This window comes from Cherax quadricarinatus, chromosome 39 (genome assembly GCF_038502225.1).
Source record: "Cherax quadricarinatus isolate ZL_2023a chromosome 39, ASM3850222v1, whole genome shotgun sequence".
NCBI classification, from domain to species: domain Eukaryota; kingdom Metazoa; phylum Arthropoda; class Malacostraca; order Decapoda; family Parastacidae; genus Cherax; species Cherax quadricarinatus.
In genome coordinates this window covers 22330792-22358392 of record NC_091330.1, presented here as the reverse complement: position 1 = coordinate 22358392, position 27601 = coordinate 22330792, and the positions used below count along the sequence as shown (strand labels likewise).

Below are 27601 nucleotides of genomic sequence, written 5' to 3'. Positions count from 1 at the left end.
TGTTGCCTTTCATAAAGTTTATATATATTATTTTGACATTTTGCTTGACTTCCAGTCGTCTGTCACTTCACCAATGACTAATGATTCGTTAAACTTCAGTGTGAGTGACTTCCATATTTGTGGTGATATTCCATCTGGACCTGATGTCTTTGATGTATTAATTCCATCAGAAGTCTCCTCACTTCCTCGTTAGTCGCTTGAAGGTTTGATAGCTCTCTGTGGTTTATTCCCTATTCCATTTCTGGTACTGGCCATTGTTCAGTTGTAAAACTATTACGAATACTCTTGAGTGCATTGTATATCACTCTGTCATTTCCTGTTTTCACTGTTATCACTTGTAATCTTATTGTCATTTTCCTTTAGAAGTGACTGTAAAGAAACTTGCATTCTGTCTTTGCCTTGGCTGCTGTGTCCATTTCATTTTTTTTCAGCTTTCCTCTTCATACGAAGATAGTCATTTCTTTTTCTACTGATAGCTTCCCTGTCCTAGAATCTAGAAGCTGGATTCAGTCTATGCTTCTCCGTGTTTCTCTCTTCTCTATTTTCCCACTTTGTCGATATACAATTGTCTATCGCTAGTCTGCGCTCATGGCTAGAAATAATTTTCTGTGTGAATCGTCCCATGAATTCCTCTTGGACTGTTCTTGAAGCAGAAAATGTCTTAACATTTTGTAATCACCTTTTCCATACATTAGTTTTTTCAATTCTCCAGCTTCTCACTTCTTCAGTTTCACTTTCACCAAGTAGTTCAGTGTCAACATATTGATAGCTCATGCCTTGAATTCAGCTAGTCATTTTGCGAACTTATACAGTTCTTGCAGTTACTTGACATGCTTAATCAGTTGTGGATTTATAAATTTATCAGTTGCATATATACTGCGGAGGTTATTTTGTTGATGTGCATCTCAGAAGATATACAGGGAACTCTGCTTGCCCCAAGGTCCGTCTCCTTCAATAAGGTTTGCAGCATTTATCCCCTAACTCTGATCTTCTTTACCTTTCCCTAACTTTCATAACGTTACATTTCCTGGGGTTGAATTCCAATAATTACTTGTTATACCAATCGTGCTTCTTACCAACTCTCTTCTTGCCGAATAAGGCAAACAAAAATTTGTGTATGCAATAATTTCGCAAAAATCATTCTGAACCTAACGAAAAAAATATATTTCATTGTGTTTGTTTATTATTATATTAATGTAAACTTATTCAAAATGTATTTACTTGAATCAGGCTAAATTAAATTGCGCTTGTTATAATAAAATTAGGTAAGTTTTCTAAGGTTCTTTTGGATACAAAATTATTAATTTTTACATTAACATAAATGAAAAACATATATACTATTTTTAAACGTATAAAAGAAAATTTTACAAAGGACTTAATTTTAAGCGACTTTTTTGCTAAATGACCAGTTTTACCTATTCGGCACGACATATATGTATATAATATATATATATATATATATATATATATATATATATATATATATATATATATGTGTGTGATTTTATGTACTAATATAAGCCTGTAATGATGCTTGTGTATACTTGTATTTGAGGAGTGTATGGGCAAGGATAGGTGGGTGTGTATATTCGTCTTTGTATATATGCATGTGTGCATTCTGTATCAAGTAATGTCTTGTGTATGTCTCTGTCTGCAGTTGTTTATATATTTATGTTCAGTGTATGAGAATGTCAGTTTGTGTGTAAGGATGGTGGGTGCACTCACATGCGCCTGTGTACAAAATTAAAAAAAATAGTGTTTGATTAAGCAAGCAGCAGCAATATGAAAACATAATTGAATTTCCTTGCTGGATCTCTGCACATGGGAGGGATGTCGCTCTGATAAATTGATCGTGTTTTTCAGCGTTCTTCATTTCCGAATTTCCTTTTCGTCAGAGCTAATTATCGATGCAGATTTTTTTCAATCGTCGGTGAGAATTTTTGTGAGCCTCATCTCAGCTGTGTGTAACTGCCTCCCTTCTCCCCATCACAATACATTTCTCTCTAACCACTCTCGCGTTTTCCATCACCCCATCCTCACACCTGGTCTCTTGACCAGGTGTGAGGATGGTCTCTTGACCAGCGTCTTTCTAGGTCACCAGGTCTCCTCGGCCTCATTCATTTGAAACTGCTAGTCTAAACTTGGGAGTAAAGAAGTGCTGCATCAGATAAGTTTTGGACAGCTATCAAAACTTGCGGATCATTGGCAGCAACAGTCTGTTTGACAACCAACAGTTCTCAAATGTGCATAAATGGCTGACAAATGGTGGTAAAGAGATACTGTCAGCAAACACGAATCTTTCAGTCATGTGAGGTTTCACCTTCTAAAGTGAGGAAGCACAGTGAGAATTTTTAACTGATTCTTGAAACTGCGGGATAGTAAAGATTTTCTTGGATTATGACTAAGTTATTATGATCAAAACATCGCAGTGATACCACCATATTACCACTGTGATCAGAACATCGCAGTGATACCACCATGTTACCACTGTGATCAGAACATCGCAGTGATACCACCATGTTACCACTGTGATCAGAACATCTCAGTGATACCACCATGTTACCACTGTGATCAGAACATCGCAGTGATACCACCATGTTACCACTGTGATCAAAACATCGCAGTGATACCACCATGTTACCACTGTGATCAAAACATCGCAGTGATACCACCATATTACCACTGTGATCAGAACATCGCAGTGATACCACCATGTTACCACTGTGATCAGAACATCGCAGTGATACCACCATGTTGCCACTGTGATCAGAACATCGCAGTGATACCACCATGTTACCACTGTGATCAGAACATCGCAGTGATACCACCATGTTGCCACTGTGATCAGAACATCGCAGTGATACCACCATGTTACCACTGTGATCAGAACATCGCAGTGATACCACCATGTTACCACTGTGATCAGAACATCGCAGTGATACCACCATGTTACCACTGTGATCAGAACATCGCAGTGATACCACCATGTTACCACTGTGATCAGAACATCGCAGTGATACCACCATGTTACCACTGTGATCAAAACATCGCAGTGATACCACCATATTACCACTGTGATCAGAACATCGCAGTGATACCACCATGTTACCACTGTGATCAGAACATCGCAGTGATACCACCATGTTACCACTGTGATCAGAACATCTCAGTGATACCACCATGTTACCACTGTGATCAGAACATCGCAGTGATACCACCATGTTACCACTGTGATCAGAACATCGCAGTGATACCACCATGTTACCACTGAACCATTTTTCTATGAGCAAGAACATAAAACTAGTTTACTTAGATTAAAAAGTCAGAAGTCGCGCAGCGGCAGACTCTGATATGCAGTTATTTATCTTTGCAAGGGAAATGATAGTGTCCAAACCCCCGGAAATATGCTTGTGATGAGACACGATAGCATACATACACTCGTGAGTACGGGCATTGATGTCTGGCACTGGCCTAGAAGTATTGTACTCTGTTCTCAGGTGAAGAAGAATGCTTAATGGAATCCAAAGGTTCTTAGAGGCTTGACAGTGCTGTTGGAAGAAGTATTAGACTCTTGTACTAAACTCAACATCCTTTGGGAATCATTGAAAGTCACGAGTCTGTCTTTTGGTCAAGTTGTGTACAGGAAATTAGTCACTACATCTCGGTACATTGGTGAAAAGTAATTTTTTTTTTATTTTTTATTTTATTTTTTTTTTTTGCAGGAGACCGCTGTGCCCGGAGCATCACAAGACATACTGCTTAAATGGGGAACAATTTGCATAAAGTTAATGCCATGTTTAAACTAGGTCATCATAAATGTGTTCATAAATCAGGAAAGTTCAACGAGGTGTACGATGATTAGTTTAAAGAGCAAACCTACGCAAGGTGTCGTCAAGCAAGAGTGTTCTAGTTACGCTCGTACTGAACAACCTCACCAGGTTGAAAATTGGGAATGAGTTGGCAGTTAAATCAGAAAATTGTTGAGCAACGAGGTGGGTATTGTCTCAGCGCATATGAACTTACGTTAATCTTTTAATTAAAAGACAAATGAGATGCGAGCATGTCATAAACAACGTCATGGCTGGGATAAACAATCAGTGTGTAGACCTGACTTACACCTACACTCTCTCAGTATAATGAGTACAGGCAGGAGAAAACAGGAAAACACTGGTCTCAGTTGATAGGAAGAAACTTACAGATGAAATCGCTCTTCAGGGCCTGATCAATCAGGCTGTTAGTGCTGGCTGAACGTAGTCCAACGTACGAACCACAGCAAGGCTGGTCGGGTACTGACTTTAGATATCTGTCTAGTTCCCTCTTGAAGGCAGCCAGGGGTCTATTAGTAATTCCCTTTATGGCTGGTGGGAGGCTGTTGAACAGTCTTGGGTCCCGGACACTTGCTGTGTTTTCTCTTAGTGTACTACTGGCACCTCTACTTTTCATTTGGGGGGTTGCACTGTCTGCCCAGTCTTTTGCTTTCGTAGGGAGTGATTTCTGTGTACAGATTTGGGACCAGCCCCTCTAGGATTTTCCAGGTGTAGATTATGATCTATCTCTCTCGCCTGTGTGCCAGTGAGTACAGGTCAAGTGACTGCAAGTGTTCCCAGTAATTAAGGTTTTTGAAGTAACTTATATAAGCTGACCCCTTTCCTATATTTCTCTTTTATTACACACAATATTCTCCTTCTATAAGTAAGACGCTAAAACGTTTACATCTAGAACACTTGAGCCAACTATATGTGCAGACAACCATGTATACACAGTCGTTACCTTATGCACACATCCAACCACATTCCCTTTCCTCCACAAACAACCAGCCATGTGTACAAAGAGTTAGTTATGTGTAAATACAGCCAACTATGTGTACACACTGCCAACTATGTATTAATATCCGTGTGTACACAATCGGCAGTATGTGCACACAGTCATGTGTTCACAGACAGCTATGTGTTACCACAGCCAGTCGTGTGTAAGCACATGCAGCCCCTCCTCCCCCCGCGCGCGCGCTCGCGCACACACACACAGCCATCCAGCTATGTACATCCATCTGTGTAGGTGTAGCAGCTGGCATTTAAAGAGGAAGAAAGCCAAGTGTTTACAAACAGTGGTTCACTGGCCGCTGGGGAAATATTTGGCAACCAAAAGTCATTGAGCGATAGATGGTAGGCCCTTTCTCCCGGCCCTCGTCTCTGCAACACTGTGTGGGGCCCAGAGCTGCAACAGTGTGTTGCACTCGCTTCTCTCCTGCAAAAATGTGTGCAAGATGTTAGAGAAGCGTGATGGTAGAGAATCAGCGGAGGTGATAGCTGGGACTGATATTCTTTATTTTATGATACCTAAAAGCTAACTTTATCTTGGTCTTCGTCGCTCGCACTACCCCCCCCCCCCCCCGGCCCTCCAGCAAGAGGGCCCCAAGAAAGAAGACAGAAGAAAGAAGACGACGAACGACACCCCCAACCCGGGGGCCACAGCCGGGTCGCCATCTGGAGGAGACCCGGGCCGGAAGTACCGGCAGATCATAAATGAATGAATGATTGAACTAACCCCCCCCTCTCTCTCTCTCTCTCTCTCTCTCTCACGCGCGCGCGCATATACAACAGGCCTAGTGTCTAATCGACATATGCTTAGGACAAGTTAGTAACTACCACACACACACACACACACACACACACACACACTTGGCAGCACGTCAAGTTAAAAACCATTTGTCTCACTCCTGTCTAACAAGCTCACACACGCCTGCTTGAAGTCCAAGACCCTCGCATACAAAACCTCCTGTACCCCTTTCCTCTAACCTTTCCTAAGACGACCCTTACCCCGCCTTCCCTACACTACGGATTTACACACCCTTCAGTTCAATGTATTTTGCCTCCTTCCTCCCTAAATGTCCAAACACGTCAACAACAAGATTTAATCAGTCAATGTCGTGGCAGCACTTCTGTGGCTAAAAGCATGCAGACATGGTCAGAAGGATCAGATGTTCAGACCGAACATCAGAACGGGGAATAAATGTGATCTCAGTGACTTCGACCGTGGAGTGATTATTGCTGCCACACGGGGTGGTTTGAATATCTCAGAATCTGCTGATCTGGTATTTTAACGCACAACAGTGTCTAGAGTTAACTCAGAATAATGTAACACACACAGAACATCTAGTGAGTAGCAGTTCTGTGGGCGAAGAGGTCTTGTTAATGAGAGAGGTCAGAGGAGAATGACCACACTGTTTCAAGCTGATGGGAAGGTGACAGTAACTCAACCACGCATTACAAGAGTGATATGCAGAGAAGTATTTCTGAATGCACAGCAGCACATCGAACCTTGAAGTGGATGGTTTACAGCAGCAGAAGACCACACCAAGTTCCACTCCTGTCAACTAAGAACATAAAACTAGGGGTACAGTGGGCACAGGCTTGTCAAAACTGGACAGTTGAAGATTGGAAAAACAATCGCGATTTCCCCTGTGACATGCAGATGATAGGGTCAGAATTTGGCATAAACAACATGAATCCATGGATCCATCCTGCCTAATGTCAGTGGTTCAGGCTGGTGGTGGTGGTTGCGTAATGGTGTGGGGAATGTTTTCCTGGTACACATAAGGCCACCTGATACTAACTGAGCATCGTTTAAATGCCACAGCCTACCCGAATATTCTTGTTGACTATGTACATCCCTTTATCTCAAGCTGGTTCTACAAACATGACAATGAGTTCAGTGTACTCTAATGACTCCATAGTCATCAACTCTCAATTCAATAGAGGACTTCTGGGATGAGGTAAGATGGGAGATTCGAAGCATTAATGTACAGCCGGCAGATCTGCAGCAACTTTGTAATGATGTCATGTCAGCATAAACCAGAATATCTTAGAAATTTTTCCAGCACTTTGTTAAATCCGTGTCACGAAGAATTCATGCTGTTCTAGTAGGAGGGGGATAAATCAGTAGTGAAGGGAAGGCGGGGTAAGGGTGGCCTTAGAAGGGACGGGGGTAAATGAGGTTTTGTATGCGAGGGGCTTAGACATCCAACAGGCGTGTGGGAGCGTGTTAAATATGACTGAGTGGAGGCAAGTGGTTTTTATGACGGTGTGCTGCTGGAGGTAAGGGAACATTTAGAAAGGGATTTGGGATGGGAAGTACAGTGCCTGCACTCTGTAGGCGGGTGGGGATGTTGCAGTTGGGATGGGCATCTGAATTCCTTCCATCACTGCCTTCCCAAAGGCAGTGATAGAGGGATGGTGAAAATGTTTCTTTTTTTTCGGGTCGTCATACCTCGGTGGGAGACGGCTGGAGAGTTAAAAAAATATTTGTATGTTTGGACACTTTATGACAGCGTTTGAATCATTTATCATAGTCTTTGCGTCTTGTGTCCAAATCTTCTCGAACTCAAATTCAATTAATAAATCTCCTTGAAATACACACCGAGTCTCTCTCTGTTGGCAGTAATTCTCAGTAACTATCAGAAGTTCGCTTAGAAAGATTTGTGTTTATGTATTGTCGTATACTTTTTTTTTAAACTTTTTAGTGGAAAAATTGGCAGGAGATACAAAGAGATAAATATAGAAAAGTTTTCTATTATAAGACAATGAATGGCGAGAGTTTCCCACTGACTAATCTTAGACGAGCTCATTCTGGTAAGAAAAAATTGTTTTACTACTTCTTGGAAACAGTTTGGTCACGTTTGGATAATAACGAGGCTGGTTGAGACTCAGCGGTAACAAGTAAGATTCTAGCATGAACACCGCTTGTCAGGGATGACTGCGAGTTGTGTGGTTTTTCATATTTACGTATGTTTTGCAAATGTCGGGTTGCTGTTACGTTGTATAAAGCGCGCGCACACACACACACACACACACACACACACACACACACACACACACACACACACATGGAAAGACTAATTAGATTAACAGGACCAGCATCAAGGAGACACAGGTAGTGACTGAAGAAACAGGTGGACCCTAGGGATATAAGAAAGTGTTTCTTCAGCCTCATGGTAGTTGAAATGTGGAATGACGAGGACGATGGAGTAGCGGAGGGAAACTGAATACGCAGTTTTGTTTTAGGAGTACATGTGACATGATGACAAGCCACGGGGGATAGAAATCTTCATCCCAAGTACTTTCACACGTCACCTTGCGTCATCAGGAGCTATGCAATGTTGCAAGAGTAGCAACAGAAGAAATAAAGGGGAAGTTTACTCCTAGTGAGGCAACGTGGTGACACCAGTCAGCATCTCTCAGATAATGCGAGGCACCGATCCGTCTCTGTGTGTACTCACCTAAATGTGGTTGCAGGGGTCGAGACTCAGCTCCTGGCCTCACCTCTTCACTGGTCGCTACTAGGTCCTCTTTCATCCCTCTGATTCATCTGAATCTTCAAATTCCAATTGTGACTCCTTGTTTCTGTGTCCCCTCTCTGGAACATACTGTCTGTCCACCTTATCTATTAGTCGCAGTATTTTGTATGTCGTTATCATGTCTCCCCTAACCCTCCTGTCCTCCAGTGTTGTCAGACCGATTTCCCTTAACCTTTTTTCGTAGGACATTCCCCTTAGCTTTGGAACTAGCTTTGTTGCAAACCTTTGCACTTTCTCAAATTTCGTGACGTGCTTAACCAAGTGTGAGTTCCAAACTGGTGCTGCATACTCCAGTATGGCGCTCATATGCTGCAGCAGTTATCTGGTTGATGTGTGCTTCCGGAGACGTGCTCGTTAGTATACTCACTCCAAGATCTTTCTCCTTGAGTGAGGTTTACAGTCTTTGGCCTCCTAGCCTATACTCTGTCTGCGGTCTTCTTTGCCCTTCCCCGAGCTTCATGACTTCGCATTTGGTGGGGTTAAATTCGAGGAGCCAGTTGCCGGACCAGGCTTGCAGCCTGTCCAGGTCTCTGTGTAGTCCTGCCTGATCCTCATCTGATTTAATTCTCCTCAATAGCTTCACATCATCTACAAACAGGGACAGTTCTGAGTCTATCCCTTTCATCATGTCATTCACATATACCAAAAATAGCACTGATCCTAGGACTGACCCCTGTGGGACCCCACCCGGCACAGGCGCCCACTGTGATACATCACATACCATGACTCATTGTTGCCTCCCTGTCAGGTATTCTCGTATCCATTTTATGCCCTTCCTGTTATACGTGCTTGATTCTTTAGCTTCTGCACTAATCTCTTGTGAAGAACTATGTCGAAGGCCTTTTTGCAGTTCATGAAAATGCAATCAACCCACCCCTCTCTCGTATCTTACTTCAGTTATCTTGTCATAAAACTCCAGTAGGTTGTGACACAGGATTTGCCTTTCCATGAATCCGTGCTGGTTGTCGTTTATAATCTTGTTCCGGTTCAGGTGCTCCACCACACTCCTAATAATCTTCTCCATGACTTCGCATACTATACACGTCTGACTCCTTTCTTAAAAATGGGGACTACATTGGCCGTCTTTCATACCTCAGGTAGTTGCCCAGTTTCAAGGGATGTGTTGAAAATTGTGGTTAGTGGCACACACAGCGTTTCTGCTCCCTCGGTAAGGACCCACGGAGAGATGTCCGGTCCCACCGCCTTAGAGGTATCAAGATCACTTAGCAGCTTCTTCACCTCTCCCTCGGTTGTGTATTTCATCCAACACTTGTTGGTATATCCCTTGTTGGTGTACCCCTCTGTTCTGTCTTCCCAGAGTCCTTTCTATGTGTATGTGTGTGTGAATGAGGCATGGGTTGGAGGAAGGGGTGAGAAGTTGTGAGTGCTAGTATTCCAGTCTCAGGTCATAAAACCTGTAGAATTTTGAGATGCACGAGTTTTCTCTCTAGCATTACTAAAGAAAAAATAATGGGTAGAAATCTGGCATCCCCGACTTAAGTGTTTTACGACACCTTTTGTTTTGGTCATATGCATATAATACCATTTCTCATTTTAAATCTTGATCTACTTCTGGTGCAAAATGTGATTCCTCATGAAACTACCTATAAACATATTCATATGTAAACTTACAAGTTTATAAATACAAGATGTTAACGGTTCTTCAGTGACCGAAATTATTCAGACAAAATAATCTTTCATTGAAAACGGAACAGAACCTTTTAATGAAACGATTCCCAAAACTGTGTTCATGTTTTTTTCTCAATATTAAATACCCTACAAAGAAACAGTTTCTAGAGATCTGTGTTCAATAAAACAATTATAAGTGAACTACATAATACTAACAAACATAGAAGAATGATGTTACATGCACGCGGTCTTATTTAACAGATATGTCTTAGAAATAATTACCGATAGATAACGAGCTGAATTTATTTGTAACCTGTAAAGAAGAATACATAATGTAAAGTGCAAAATATTATACATAAAACATGTTATACCTAAAATATATACATAAAACATATACATAAAATTATCTGTATGTAAAATATACGTAAAACAATAGTAATTAATAAATTCTGGAAAAAAAAATAATGGTAGCCTCATTTACGTATAAAACTGATATACTTCCTATGACTAATATGCATAATATACAGCAGTGCAGATATTCTACCTAGTAAAGCAGAATCTACTATATCATGCAGAATAAGTCGTTAGCTTCGAATTATAGACCAATTAGCCTAGTCTCTATTGTGGGAAAATTAATGGAATCAATAATTGACGAGGCTAATCGAAGCCGCCTTGAAAGACAAATTAATTGATCAATGAATCTCAGCACGGTTTTTACCCAAGAGGCGTTCCTGCCTTATGAAGTTACTGTTTTCGCTAAGGTATTTGAGGTTGTAGATCATGGTAATGAATATGATATCGCGTATATGGACTTCAGTATGGTCTTTGACAGAGTTCCACGTAGGAGATTGATAAGTAAGACATGTGCAACAGTTAGGTATCTTTATTCCGAAACGTTTTGGAATAAAGATACCTAACTCTTGCACATATATCTTACTTATCAACTTGTCGGTATTATACTATTATCTTAGCACACTGGAGATTGTTAAGGATGGGCTCTGGTGGCCTGGTGGTTAACGCTCTCGCTTCACACGGTGAGGGCCTGGGTTCGATTCCCAGCCAGAGTAGAAACATTGGACGTGTTTCTTTCCACCTGTTGTCTATGTTCCCCATCAGTAAAATGGGGTACCTGGGTGTTAGTCGACTGGTGTGGGTCGCATCCTGGGACAATGACCTAAGGAGGCCTGGTCACAGACCGGGCCGCGGGGGCGTTGACCCCCGGAACTCTCTCCAGATAAACTCCAGATAAACTCCAGATAGTAACTGCACACGGAATAGGAGGGATTTTTTCTCCTGGATAGAGGCATGGTTGACAGACAGGCAACAGAGAGTTTACATAAGAGGGGAGAAATGAGTCACAAGCAGTGTTCTACAAGAGTCTGTTTCGGGACATTTGTTGTTCACAATATACATAAACGATATAGATGAGGGAATAAATAGCGACTTAAGCAAGTTTGCCAATGACAATAAAACAGGCTGTCAGATTAAATCTGATAGGGACACTACGGCGCCACAGGAACATCTGGATAGGTTGATGCAGTAGTCGGAGAAGTGGCAGATGCAGCTTTATGTACACAAATTTAATTTTCTAAGACAGGGTAAGGAGAATAACCATCGTACTTATAAAATGAAAAATGTAGATCTCAGTCATTATGAATGCGAGAAAGATTTGAAAGTTTTGATTAGCATTAATCTGAAGCCAGGGCAACAGTGTGTAAGAGTTGGCAATGAAGCTAATAGAATTTTTGGCTTTATATCAAAAAGAATAAATAATAGGAGTCCTCACTTTATACATCAACTTTTGTATATCCTTGGCAAGGCCTCATTCTGGCTACGTATTATAGAATGGACATAAAATGTACTAGAGAACATTAAGAGAAGGATGACAAATTTATTCCATTTATCAGACATCTTTCCTACTAGGATAAACTGAGGATGTGAAAATCAGCATCTAAAATCATACCCATTCATATTCTGGTCAAAAAAGATGGATACTATCAATGAAGTTATTGTTGCCACTCATTTACTTAACTATTTACCGGATCTAACGTGACCAGTGAAATAGACAGCAAAGTGTCATTGCTAAATTTTAGCACACCTAGAAAAATATCTAGAGAACTTCGATAGACTTTTTCCACCCATTGCGTAGTCCTTTGAATTTTCCGAAGAATGCTCGTTCATAATTCTCACACGAGGTACAAATTTGTACGAGAATGGTATACAGGACCGACAAGATGAAAACTGAAACACATCTGCAACATCTGAGTATCTTTATTTTAGACGTTTCGCTATCCAGTGGCTTTATCAATACAGATTCTAGGACATAATTTGAAGACAGTAGAACTATATACAAAAGATAAGGTAATCAGTCCCTCAGCCTTGGAGTTGGTGTGAAGATCACCGTAGTCCCCAGTCACTCCCTACGAAAGTAAAAGACTGGGCAGGCGATGCAAAATGCCCCCAATAAAAAGTAGAGGCGCCATTGGTACACTAAGAGAAAACACCATAAGTGTCCGGGGCCCAAAACTGTTCAACAGCCTCCCATCAAGCATTAGGGGAATTGCCAATAAACCCCTGGCTGCCTTCAAGAGAGAGCTGGACAGATACCTAAAGTCAGTGCCGGATCAGCCGGGCTGTGGCTCGTACGTTGGACTGCGTGCGGCCAGCAGTAACAGCCTAGTTGATCAGGCCCTGATCCATCGGGAGGCCTGGTCATGGACCGGGCCGCGGGGGCGTTGATCCCCGGAATAACCTCCAGGTAACCTCCAGGTAACCACCCATCCCACATCCACCCCTACCTTTCCAAGTATTCCCTGGACTTTAGTATCGAAGATGTCCTAAGGACCAACCAACCTATACGAACACCATGCCTAACTCCCGAGGGGAAAATGATCACCTACTTGAGAGTATACATTAATAATAATAATAATAATAATAATAATAATAATAATATAATCTTTATTTCTACAAGTACATGATACAACTTATACAGGCCATAGCTGACATCAGTGACATACTATATAGAAAGCCCCTTGTTAGGCAGAGCATTTCGGGCAACTTTGGTTAATCTTGTCCCCCAGGATGCGACCCACACCAGTCGGCTAACAACTTGGTACCTACTTGCTGCTAGGTGAAAAGGGACAGCAGGCGTAAGGAAACACGCCCAGTGTTTCCACCCATACCGGGGATCGAACCACGAACACTCAGTGTATGAGCTGAGTGCGCTACCAACCGATGGAATCGCAGGATCAATATAAAGAAGGATTGCGAAAACGGCATAGCCAATGAGATTAAACTAAAATTAGCTTAGAGCCATAGGTTCAAAAAAGCAATCATAAATGACGAGGTGTAAGACTGAAGCAAAGTAAGGAGAATGGGTTAATCACAGAAAGCGATAAAGAACCCTGTGAGAAGCTGAATATGGAATTAAAGACCTCGAGGAAACAGAGATTAATGTCGGAGACTAGGAGAGCACAGGCAAGCAAGGCAGAGTTGGGAACATTTGTAACATTAAGTGAACAAAATTCTAATCATATGAAGAATAATGTAGAGGACGACAAAATAATAAAAGGGGCAGCAAATGCCCGCTCGTAATGATATACAATAAATCACTTAAACCAGGACAGACTGCTGGAAGACTGCCAATGTGGTTCCAGTCTTCTATAAAATTAGCCAGACAGTGAGGCCCTAAACTGCAGGCCAGTATCTCTGTCGTGCAAAGTGGCAGAAAAGATAGCCTGGAAGAAATTGTAGGTGATAAAGACACAAAAGCGGTAATGGGTAACATTATTCAGCTTGTTACACAGGCGAACTCTTGTCTGCTTTTCGTGTCTGTCTTAGATACACCTTGTAGGTTCTCGCAGGTTTTCCATGCCATCAACTGTTGCAATATAGAAGAGATTACTGGAACATATGAAGAGAGGGGCTTCATCACAGTGTACCAGTCCAGCACGGATTTAGAGAAGACAAATCCTGCCTTACAAATCTACTGGAATTTTATCAAGAACTGAAATGTACTTGGCAAGAGACTAACTACAAGCCGGAGGTACAAGCTAGGTTGACGGGAAGAGTAATTAATTGCTTCCTGGATAAGTCCTGGAATTCATTGCATTTATGATATATGTAAGCAACCTACCAGACGAAGTGTGTCGCCGCATGCATGTGATACAACAATGAGATTACGAATGGAAAATGACGGCAAGTAAGCATGCGCAGAATTCTTTCACTGGGTGGATGGTGAGCCAGGGAAATATATTTGAAAGATTTATTATTGTACTCTCTCTCTCTCTCTCTCTCTCTCTCTCTCTCTCTCTCTCTCTCTCTCTCTCTCTCTCTCTCTCTCTCTCTCTCTCTCTCTCTCTCTCCCTCTCTCCCTCTCTCCCTCTCCCCCTCTCCCCCTCTCTCCCCCTCTCTCCCCCTCTCTCTCTCTCTCTCATTTTCTCTCTCTCTCTCTCTCTCTCTCTCTCTCTCTCTCCTTCCCTCCCCAAAGGTTTACAGTCAGGCTAGTTGAGTAGCAAGCACTATGACACGAGTGCTTGAAGGCACCGAACCTTCTCACCTTGGTGGAGAGAAGGAAGAGAACACTTTTAATCATCGGAAGTTAGAAAACAGTAATCAGCCTTACCGGGGTGACAAGAGTAAAGAGAAGGGGCCAGGAGCTATGACACGACTTCTTAAAGCACAAATGGGCACAGTATTTAGGCGATTACTAGGACGCACATACACGCAGGTGGCTAAAAGAAAAAAGTGTAACCAGAAGCTGGGATTCGACTTCAGACGTGAATCGACAACAATCCATTAGAAGTTTCATGAGTATGTACCGACTTGTATTGAGTAACTTCTTGAACTGAAATGCCATTGCTTGTTAGCTACAATAATTATTATATAAAAAACACCAGTCTGCCAGTATGAAAGTCTGCAAGCACCAAAGTATACCACTATCATAGTCTGCCAGTAGTAGTCTTCCATTATCAAAATGTGCCAGTGCAGAAGTCTGTCATTATGCAAATCTAGCTTACAGAAAGGTGATAACACACAGTGATGAAACAATTCATTAGAAAGGAAGATTGGTGCACCTCCTGGTGAGAAACTAACTTTAGTGAAGGTAAATCTTACCTCACCAACCAAACAGAGATTTACAGGAGACTCACTGAGATGAAGCAAGAAGGGTTAATCTTGGCCCATGAACCTACAAGAGATTTACACTAGACTCAGAGGTGAAATAAGAAAGAAAGACGTCGGCTGAATGTAAATTCTTCCACCACAGGAAGGCTTTTGACACGATGCTCCCCACCTACGACTTGTTAATATAGATGACCTGAAGAATTGAGACAATTACGCAACATATGGGAATCTTTATTGAAGAAACGTTTCGCCACACAGTGGCTCATCAATCTTATACAAAGCAGGAAGGTATAAGGAGAGGAGGAGTTTGAGGTAATCAGTCCCTCAGCCTGGAGTCGTTGTATTAAGTTCATCAATCTTGTAGAAGGTACAGCACAGGGCCGTAGCAGTGGCTTATATACTGTAGTCAGGTGAGGCGAGGCAGGAGGAGGCGGGGTCATAGTGGAACCATCCACTAGTCTAAGTAGGTTGACCTTGTAAGAAAGGGAGTGCATTAAGGGGGAGGGGTGGATGGCTCTAGATCCAAGGAGTTGGATTTACCTTTTCACAGGCGCTGTAGGACGCCTACGGGTTTTGCATTTGCTCATAAATGTAAAACCCAACAAACTTATATCAGAGGACAGAAATAGAATATAGGAAGATTTAGACGAGATATAAAAGTGATTAAACAAGCAGCTACTGAAGTTTGGCCACAACAAGTGTGAAACCATGAAACATGGGGAAAAGGGAGAAAGATAATAGAGGAGAAATTTACAGGAAACCTCTTCTGAAAACCTGAACAAAAAAATTGAACCTAGGCTTAAGTATCACACTAAGACCAAAGAGCTATTGAAGTGACGTTAAAGATACGCTTAGAATACTGTACACAACATGTGTCAGAGCCATGAAAAATTAAGCAGCGCCTTCATGGAGCCCATACCTTGTTTTGTATGTACAAGAACATAAAGGAGGAAAACTGCAGCAGGCCTGTTGGCCCATACTGGGCAGGTCCTTCATCAATTCAACCCACTAGCAAATTATTTGCCCGACCAATCTTCAACGCTACCCAAGCATTCTGTATGGCTAAGTTCTATATTATTTAGTTTATAAGCGCTAGGGTTATAGACATTCCCGAGCTTCAGAACTTTGCATTTATCAACATTGAACTACACCTGCCACTTTTATGACCACAAATTAAGTTTATCTAAATCCTCCTGAAGTTTAGTAACATCTACGTCTGAATCAATTATCCTATCTTCGTGTCATCAGCGAATTTGCTCATATCACTAGTAATTCCCTCGTCAAGGTCACTGATATATATTATAAACAACAGTGGGCTTACAACTGATCCCCGTGGAATGCCACTTGTTACAGATCCCTACTCAAATTTAACAGCATTTATGCAGACTCTGCTTCCTGTTGGTGAGCCATGACTCGATCCATGACAGTACTTTCCCCTCAATGCCATGAGCTGCCACTTTCTTTAACAGTCTCTAGTGTGGTACTCTATGAAAAACCTTACTGAAATCCAAATAAACATGAGAACATGTAGATGTTCCCGTTCATATTAAAAGTATGTAACATGAGGTTAAAGTAATTATATCTAACACTAAAAGAAACATAAACACGAAATATGAAATACGTAAGGCATTGATGGGAAGGCTAGGGAGAGACTGACTGAAGTGAGGGGAACATGCAAACAGGAACATAGTAAGTTTATTCAGGTATACACAAATACAGTTACATAGATTATCATACATAGCAGCATGTGTGTAGAGAACCTAGGATAACCCAAAAAAGTCAGACAGAGTGACTTATTTCCATTGGGGTCCTTTAGACAAAGGAACATGTCCAATGGATTATGGACAAAGGAACATGGAGAGATGAACATATATAAAGGGACATGGACAAGGGATCATGGACATAAGAATATTGTCAAGGGACCATGGACATAGGAATATGGATATGCGAAATTGGACAAGGAAACGTGGGAGGAAGCTGAAAACAAAGAAGAATCAGTGTGTATTAGATAATTAAATCATTAGTTTTATGATCATATAAAAAACTAAATCACACTGAAAGAGCACGGAAAGCTGAAAGTCAACCAGGCTGTCAATACTAAAATTTGCAGCGGGGCCAGGAGCTGACTCTCAACACTTCTAATACACTCTGTCTAAACACAAACCTGCAGAACATAAATATGCCACTTCACAAATTTTCCAGTACATATTGTTTTTTACTATATTTCTTCTAGTTCTTCAGATCTTTAGGTTGCACGCCACAGCAGTTTCAGAAATTTAAACTTCATTCAAACTGCAATATAATTTTGAACTGCTATACTTTAGTAGATTCTCTGGCCTTTGAAAAGTACTGTCGGAAGATTCAGAAAGGTTGGTCAGTTGGTTTCTGTGTATGACAGCGAGACTCTCTCAGTAGTTAATCCTTACCTTTCTCTGCTTATCTGGCAGCATCTTGTATTCGAGATTGGAGCGTGGCCAGGTTGTGTGAGCCGCCCTGCTGAAAGGTCATATCTTTGGTGAAACATTGTCATAAATATCTTCACTATATTTTGTCTGCTTCTCAAATATTAATCGCGATTGGAAAAAAAATAATTCCTGCTCGAGAGTCTTTTGATGTTGAGCTACATCTCCTGGGCCAGTTGGATATTCTTGCTGCCATCTTCATGGTAAACTTCATCTTCGTCTGATTGTTTAAAAAATTTTGGTTGTTGACTTGGTGAGTTCCGGCTCCTGAGCCTTATAGAGACTGAGTATATTTTCATAATGGTTTAATTAGTCTAAAATATTAGTGGTGATTAGCAGGGTTGAGTTCCAGCTCCTGGGCCTCTTGAGGACGTTGAGTTACACTTCTGAGCATCTTTGGAAACCCTGATGATATCTTCACAATAGTTTCTGTGGTTAGTTTCACCCACAGATATTTTGCCACAGTCGTGCGAAGGGATTGTGTCTACTCCTGCACTAGCTGCGTTTTGTTGGTGTCATCTCTTACTAGTGATGTCCATGATGAGGGTGGAACCCGTGGTGGCTGCTTACAGTTTGGTGTTGGAGAGAGAGTATTTGTGATACTTGACAAGAGAGTTGTTAGGGAAGTCTGTGTAAACCCATTGATTTTAAGAATGCGGATCGGGAGAAAGATTGAACTAATACCCAGGGATGAGAGAGAAGACATTCATAGTTGTTATTAATGGTTGGTAAAATGGGAACGGAAAAAATCCGAAGACTGAAGTAGAGCGAAAATAAATTGTTAGAGACAAAAAAATAGGGAAATTAATTTGCCTTTGCTAGTTAATTATATTATGTGCACGGCGTCTGCAGTCCCTGATGAAGTGTTGAGGGAAGTAAAGAATACAAAAGGCTTGTTCGAAGAAAAAGCATTCTTCTTAATTAACCAGTTCAGATACGGGGAGTACATAGAAAGAAGCCAGTTATGACACAACGTTTATTTTTGGTGTCAAGGTGAGAACTTAAGTGAAGCTGTGTTGTTGGTAGGTTGATGGTAGATTATGAAATGTGGTTCATCGCCAAATTTACAGAGAACATCGAGGAATGGGAGGGGGCCGTTGATTTACTTTTCGAGTGTTTATTGAATGGGAGTCTCAGCCTGGTTGAGCTTGTGCTGGAGTGAAGGGATGTCAAACCTTGTAGTAGTTATGATAATGACGTCCCGGGCCGCGGGGGCGTTGACCCCCGGAACTCTCTCCAGGTAAACTCCAGGTAAACCATATGGGAGCCTCGTGATCTAGGAGGGAATAATGGAAGAAAGTCGCTCAGTTTTAAGACGTTCCATGTATAGGTTCGACAGCACATCACTTAGTGGGGAAACCCATGAGTAAGTGAAAACCTATTTAAAAAGATAATTTTTAAATTAAATTTAAAGCCTATACACATAGTTCAGTGAGGTCTACCGAGTCACTAAGCTGGAGCGGGAAGGTCGAGAATTGTCGTGAATTTTCCAGCGCAGGACGTCGATCTTCTTCATCTTGGAGCAGAACCTGCACTTTGTATAGTAAGAAAACTCTAAGGAAATATCATTCCTAATTTCTTGTATCTCTAACGGTAAATTTGTATCTTTCTTTTTATGAGTTCCATGCTTTCTGGACTAGTATCTTTTCCTTAATGGCTATGAGGATTACATCCAGTGTGAATTTTATTGTCAAAGGTTTGACAAACAATGTTTATCAGGATCATTGTTCGCTAAACTGTTATATGAGTTAATATGCACCTGTGTGAGATAAGTTCTTCTGTCCAAGGAACATTATTGACGTTTTGTTAGTCATTTATTTTTTAAAAGTCAGAGTCATATCTGCTGTATATGTACAAATATTAGGAAACTTGGCGAGGACAGTTTTTTTTCTGGTAGAAAAAAGCGAACATTAACATTGCTGAAGCTAGAGATAACCCACTTCACTAGAGTTAAAGACTTGTCTTAAGAGCATCAGGAGTGGGTACATTTTTGATCTCATATTGAAAAAAATTAAACTAAAAGAAAGATACATTCCTAATGGATTCAAGGCTTCCAGCTGTTCAGTGTTAAGAAACGTTGCTCACACTGACATACAGTGTAACATGGGAAGGAAGGTGTAGTACGAATGTTATTGAGAGTCAAAGGTTTTATTTATATTCTTCGCTAAATACTTTACTAAAGTTAAATCAAATATATGTGAGCTTTATTTTTAACACATATAATTTCGAGATTTACGAGCTACCTAGCAGCCACGTCTTGTTGTGCTCCTTATTTTAAACATTATGTACACTTTTTCTTATCTTATCTTAGAAACTCATGGGGGGGGGGAGGAGACTTTCTAAGCAGACGCCCTGGAAAGTGGTAATGATCAGGACTTATCTTATTAAGAGGTAGTCGTGTCAAATATTGGACGAAGTTATCCATGCTTCAGATGCATGCACACATAGAACGCTCATCAACGAAGTTTACTTTATACAGCCAGTTTTGCAAACCTAAATTGAGGCGGTTGTAAATTGTGACAACGATTTCTGTGTTAGTGACAAGGTGATGAATCTTCAGTTTCAGAGAGTAAACATTACAGAAAGAGACAAACACACTGAGGAGAAAATTGTATGCATCTAAATGTTTATATATATATATATATATATATATATATATATATATATATATATATATATATATATATATATATATATATATATATATATATATATATATGATTAGGTCCACCTCTGATGCAAATTGTGGGACCCACAGCCTCGGAGAAATGGATAAAAAGGCTTCAAGGAAGAATACTGGATTTCCTCCTGAAGTCATTTGAATATTCCACTTCCCCTACCACCCCATCTTTTCATTCTTTTTTACCAGTGGGTATATTTTATTACATAATATTGTACAAAAGACTTAAGAGATACATTGTTGATATAAAGATGGCATATACAGTACATGAGATGTGAGAGATACATGTCTAGGACATATTGTTACGTGTTTGGCCGCCTCTGCGCGAATACTTCGGACAGTATGTTTGAAAACGAAGCTGCAAAAAGTGTTGCTCACTGCAATTAGCCTAATTCCTCCATCCTTTTTAAGGGCACAAAGTGATGCGCCAAAAAAGAAAGGTCTAATTTCGACAGGAATCAGACTAGCCAAGGAATTGTTGACGAACCTTGTGATCTTTGAAAGCAGTGTCTCTGCAATCTCCCCGATAAATGGTTTAACCATATATATATATATATATATATATATATATATATATATATATATATATATATATATATATATATATATATATATATATATATATATATATATATATATGTATATATATAATGTGTCGTGCCGAATAGGTAAAACTTGCTATTTTAGCTTAAATAGCAATGCTCTTTTTGCCGAATAGTGCAAGCGAAAATTTGTGTATGTAACAATTTCGCAAAAATCATTCTGAACCTAACGGAAAAAATATATTTCATTGTGTTTGTTTATTATTAAATTACTGTAAACTCATTTAAAATATACATAGCTGGATTAGGCTAAATTAAATTGCGCTTGTTATAATAAGGTTAGGTAAGTTTTCTAAGGTTCGTTTGATGCAAAATTATTAATTTTTACATTAACATTCTCCAGACAAGACCATTCATGGCTTTTGATAGTTTTTCTCTGTATTGCAGACAACGAGCTGGTGTATAAGGATCCTGCTGGCGGCCTCTCTATCTTCGACGCTGAGGCTCTCACTTCCCGAGTCCTAGTCTCCAATATTACCTTTGTAAGTAACTCTCTCCTTCTCTCTCTCTCTCTCTCTCTCTCTCTCTCTCTCTCTCTCTCTCTCTCTCTCTCTCTCTCTCTCTATATATATATATATATATATATATATATATATATATATATATATATATATATATATATATATATATTAGATATATATATATATATATATATATATATATATATATATATATATATATATATATATATATATATATATATATAATGTCCGACGTGTGGAGACAAACAGTGAAGAGGATCCCAGAAGGGGATCAATTATTATTAAGCAATGGCAAGTGTTCAGTACGCATTAGTTATCCATATTTTGTCATGTTCATAATAGATATATGCGCTAATGTTGTTGCAACTGTCTGTATGTCTCCCTCCTCAATAAATCCTCATACAGCGTTGGGGTGGGTAGTTGCTTTGACTGGCAGGCCACATCAACTTAAATAAACGTCGCTAGCCACTTACTTTCGTCGATGTAAAAATTTTAGTGTTTACAAATACTTCAGACTTGTGTTTTCTATTTGTATATCAAAAATGATAAAGAAAATGTGAAAATCTCTTTCAGTAGGAAAAATGAGAGCGTTGATGTGCGTTAAGCAAACTGTTTACGTCTGTTGTGTCTGTTGTTACAGTGCTGCTACAAGGTGGTCATCGGTCATTGTAGATGTTAGTTTTGATCTGTTTAGTTTCATCACAGAAAATGTTTGCTCACATATGTATGCTGACTCATACATTTGAAATATTTGGAGCTTTTAAGTTTAGAAATGCACGCAAACTGGGAAATGGTAGTGGCCTGAATTGCTCAAAAAGAAATGGATCACTGTTCGAGTTGAAAGTCAATTAGAACTTTATCAGCGTCAACTGAGACAAGGGAGGCGACTATGGACATGTTAGTATGTGCGATCATTATGAAATCTTGGAATCGTCGAGTAAATTTTGAAAATCAAGTAGCAATAAAGAATAATTGTCAGGCTTCTTGTTAACTTCAGAAAGTCTGAAAAGAGATCTAAATTCTTGCCGTCTATCTGACGAGGCAGAAAAGCGATCAAAACGCTTGTTTTTCTACCTGACGAGACAGAAAAGTAATTTTGTCATTATGTTTGGTAAAAGGACACAAGTGCAACTAATGTATCATTTTATTGTGGCAACGTTTCGCTCTCTAGGAGCTTTATCAAGCCGTAACGGCTTCTTAAAGCTCCTGGAGAGCGAAACGTTGCTGCAATAAAATATCACATTAGTTGCACTTGTGTCCTTTTACCTAACATAATGTCGGTAATTCTACCAACATTAATACAATTTTGTCATTGTAATATAGCTGGTGGAACGAGTCCTTTTTACTGCAGCTGTGAAAAGAATTCGTTCACGTTCCTCATCATACCAACAACACACAAAATCAGAGCCAATTCGTATTATTTAGCCGAGGGACAAGATGAAATATACGCCTAATCTGAAAGGCTTTATTGTGTTAAACGTTGTTAGGTCTTGCTGCTGTGATTGCCAGCATCCTCTCCTAAATACCACATAAATCAAAATAAATTCTTAATTAAATTGAAGACAATTCTCTAAAATTGCTGGTGGCTGACCGGATGCGGTCGTCGCCGTATTTTGCCAACCTGTTATGGCAACTGTTTACTGATGTGTACTCGTGTATCTTCACAGTTGTTCCAGTATAAATATATATATATATATATATATATATATATATATATATATATATATATATATATATATATATATATATAGATATGTGTGTGTGTGTGTGTGTGTGTGTGTGTGTTTTGTGTATCTTCACCAATAGTTGTTTCACTATACATGTCTGCATATATCTTGAATAATTGTTCCAGTATAAATGTACAGGAAGAACTGTATAACCTTCGCAAACTTTACACACATGTTTGTCCACCCATACAACTCTTCGTAACATTCACAACTTCACGTACATATACAAGCTTCCCCGACTTCTCTCTCTTCCGACACCTGTGTTTGCTACACACAAGGACCGCTGAGTCATCTCTTGGTCTTGTCAGAGGAGAAAGAGCTTGGTTTTTTTTCCATAATGTAACTCTCAGTTATTGAGGCATATATGGAGAACACTAACCTTTATGTGAAGGTATCTTAAAAGTTAAAATAAAATGTCATAAATTCTGAGCAAGTATCAGATTTACTTTTAACAGATCAATGATGACAAATCGTAAATAATAAACTCGTATACTTGCTGGAATTCCTGTTAGCTCTTTTAAGGTATAATTGCTGCGATTTTTTGTGTAGTTTTATTCTTTTGTGCCATCGTCCACAGTATAGATATGACCTAAACAATAAACTAGCAGTTTGGGCTACAAAAAATTAAACTAGTGTAGCTCTCACGTAGAACAGGGCATCCTTACACTTCAGGTAAACTCAGATATCTTTTCCACAGCGGCAGCTGAACGTGGCACACTTCAGTGTGTCTCCTGATCTTCGTTATGTACTGCTGGCTGAACACGTCGAGAAGGTAGGTGCCACGACAGTTGCTTACTCCATACTACCATCCAGGTGATTTAAGTGCTTGTCTGCCTATGATAGTAATATATTCATGGGAAGACGTCGTAAAACTACCAAGCTAATGTCAAAGACGCAATAGTACAATAAAAATCTTTATTAAGAAAATGTTACGCTTGGAGACGGAGCTTTCTCACATCTGAACATAGTACATGGTAAGTTAAGTTTAGGTTTAACATCTTTATTATGACATGGTAAGTTAAGTTTAGGTTTAACATCTTTATTATGACATGGTAAGTTAAGTTTAGGTTTAACATCTTTATTATGACATGGTAAGTTAAGTTTAGGTTTAACATCTTTATTATGACATGGTAAGTTAAGTTTAGGTTTAACATCTTTATTATGACATGGTAAGTTAAGTTTAGGTTTAACATCTTTATTATGCTTCCCATACCCATCCTGTGGACGTCTACAGTATTATATACAGTCGGGAGAGCAGCTGGTGGTAAAAAAAAAAAAAACGAGTCTTCAAGCGAAACGTTGCGTCATTGTTTCTCTTCAGGGTTTTTTTTATATATTTTCTTCCAACTTGCATATTTAGGTGTTGAGTTCTTTTTAACACATCTGAATTAAGTTTGTATAGCAGTGACAGCTTCACATCAGTTGTAATAACCTGATGTAACTATCACTTCATCAGTGTTTCACTGGAACGAATACTGTGATAAAAAAAATATATAAATAACTTCCTCGGGACGTATAAATTAGTTAAGGAAGAAGTTTGGAAGATGCTGTCAGTCGCATGTGTTCGTTAATGGAAAAGTCGCGGAAAAATGAGTTACTTGCGTTGACTGTTGATGAGCACACCTGCTCAGGTAATTAAAGCACTTAGAGGGAACGAGTTACTCACGCGAGCCGCTTACCTGCCTTCATAACTCTAACACTAATTTTATACTATACTTAATTTGATTGCTGTATGTACGCTGTTATAGCGTAGGTTAGTTTATGGTTGGGTAATCAGATGTAGTCACTTAAACTAACATCAAAAACATTATAAGCAACTATACATAAATGGTAGACTATAAAATATAAAAAGGAACAATACCGTGACAGGAACGATACACACAATCCGTACATAGGAGAGACGAGCTTACAACGACGTTTCGGTCCGACTTGAACCAGAACACGGGGGACTAGCCAAAAATACTGCGGAAGAGAATATACCACAAAATTAACGTTGACATTTCAACATCACCGTTCTTGGTAGCGTGTTAACACCTCAACACTACACATATGTCCGTCAGTTTTTAGAGGAATTTGCAAATTTTTTTTTTTTGCTAGAAGTTTTAAAGATTTTCAAATAGCACCTATGATTTTGAATATTTAATACATTCCTAATTTAGGTGTTTATTGCTAGTTTATCTTCCTGTGAGAACAGTTTTTAACAGTAGGTAACATGATTCTTGTAATAAAGTTGGTAGAATTACCGACAATATGTAAAGTAAAAGGACACAAGTGCAACTAATGTGACATTTATTGTGGCAACGTTTCGCTCTCCAGGAGCTTTATCAAGCGAATGGCTTGATAAAGCTCCTGGAGAGCGAAACGTTGCCACAATAAATGTCACATTAGTTGCACTTGTGTCCTTTTACTTAACATAATTCTTCTATACATTATTATATCCTCTCAGGTCTTACCGCTTTTTTCTCATCAGCATCTTATAATTAATTTAACTCCTAAGTTGTTTCAATATCCTCTAATTTAACTCTCTACAATTAATTAATTAAAACCTCTATCACGATAGTTTTTTTAGCTCTCAAACTATTTAATACTTTACACATTTCCTCTTCTTCTTCAGTGATTTTTGCTTCGTTATTTATTTTATGTATTTTGTCTTTTAGTTTACGTTTTGCAAACTTAAAAGGTTTTATTCTACGTTGCTCATGTCTGTTATTTTATTTTCAAATCCTCTTTCTTCCTCTGTATATTTATTTCTGGCATCCTTGAATCTCTGATGAGTTTCTTGAGTGGTCCGCTTCTAATAATGATTCTAAGTTCCTGTTTTTCATTGCTCTCAAATACCTTCTATGAAATGCTTCTAGTATCCCTTTTTCGAATAAACTGTTTAATTACATTTTCATATGGAATGTGTTGCAGAACTCTCTGTATGTTTCTTCATTTAATTTCTCTAAAATACTGTTTTAAAGCATTTTAATTCCCGCTCTTAGAATCTAGTCTTTCCTGTTTATGTCTTCTCAACTCCTAAATCATATTTCAGCTACATATGTTATTTCCAGTATAACATGATCACTCTTCCCAAGCAGGTTTACATAATTCATGTTGAATTTTTTTTCCAATGTCTGAGTAAATATTCTAATATTGTGTTGTTTTCTTATTCTTGTCTCTTCATTTATATGTTAATGAATAAAAACAACATTTATATTAAGGAAATCTGTTGACCTCTTATATAATTCCAGTATGTTCGTGTTGTATCCCACTGTAGGATCTTATTCTTTCTACTCTCTGCTGGTAAAATATAAAAATCTTTATCTTTTATAAGGTGGTTCTTCACTTCGATGAATTAAGGCATTTCCCATATTCTTCGTAGCTCCTGCATTGGTCTTGTGTGCTCTATTGTGTGCTCTCTCATGATTTACTTTGTGTTTTACTTGGTGTTGGTTTCGTATCAGTATTATATATTCAAGAATGGGTCGCATGTATGTTTTACAAAGGATTTTAAGTCTTTGTCAAGGTTCCTGAAAAATTCTCATATGTTTGCAAGCTTTGTCCGTGCTGCAGATGTTATGTGCCTCGGGAAACAGATTTGGAGTGATGGTTATACGCAAGTGTTTTTCTGTTTCTGTGAGTTCTTTATTATTCCTAGATAATTCTCCTGTTTTTATTCTCCTTTCCCCATCTATCAGCTTCAAATCATTACTTTTGAAAAGGTTAGTTTCGATAAGTCTGTTCAAGTTTTTTTTGTAGGCTTCTTTTATTCTCTTTAGTTTGCAGTCTCATTTCTTTGACGTCTTCTGCAAATAAGGATTTATGAGGGTTAACTCCTGTAACCAGGTCATTTATGTATTATCAGCATTAGTAAAGGACTCATCACTGATCTTTGTGGAACAATTGTAGTTAGATTTCCCAGCCTGATGTTGCATTTCTTTTCGTGAGTCTACTTTCCAGTGTTCAGGTTGCTTCTGTCCATAATGATACTTCCTAGGAATATGCAGTCCACGCATCCTTCTCTTTCCTACCTGATCTATGTTAGTCGATCATATGTTTCTAGGTTAGTAACTTGATTTCTGGATCATTACTGATGGTCTGCGAGGATTCCAACACACACTAGTTACTCAGAAAGTCTTTACGTAACGATACATTTTCCAGTCATTCGTATAGTATACCCATAATGGGTACTTGTTGTAGGTTAATACTTCTTCCTGTGACACGTCCAAAACATTTGCTAACTTCTGCTTATCTGTCACCTCGCCAGTCTCTAGTGATGTGTTAAAGGTCAGAGCGGGTAGCTTGAATATTTTTTCGACTCTTAATATTCTTGATATTCCATCTGGTAATGATGCCTTTGCTGTAATAAATTTTACCAGAAGTCCCGTCACTTCCTCATTCATATTTTCAGTGCTTGATAGTTCTATTAGCTTTATCTTCTTCCCTCTCTGGTAATGGTTCGTGCTCATTTATGAAACACTATGATTATCATTTTCTTTAGTGTACCTTCCTAGTTCATCAATATTATCACTTGAGCCTTTATTGTCATTTTGTCTTCTA

The 27601-nt window shown here is 39.3% G+C and overlaps 1 protein-coding gene across 3 annotated transcripts in view; it reads left to right on the top strand.

The window, feature by feature from the left end:
• Positions 1 to 27601, top strand: part of Dpp10 (Dipeptidyl peptidase 10) — a 470951-nt gene that overhangs the window by 80095 nt on the left and 363255 nt on the right. For all 3 annotated transcript variants that reach the window (XM_070092527.1, XM_070092528.1, XM_070092526.1), the window contains exons 4-5: positions 21238 to 21332; positions 23757 to 23831. In XM_070092527.1, the coding sequence (XP_069948628.1) occupies positions 21238 to 21332; positions 23757 to 23831 (170 nt within the window). The remainder of the gene's footprint in view (positions 1 to 21237; positions 21333 to 23756; positions 23832 to 27601) is intronic.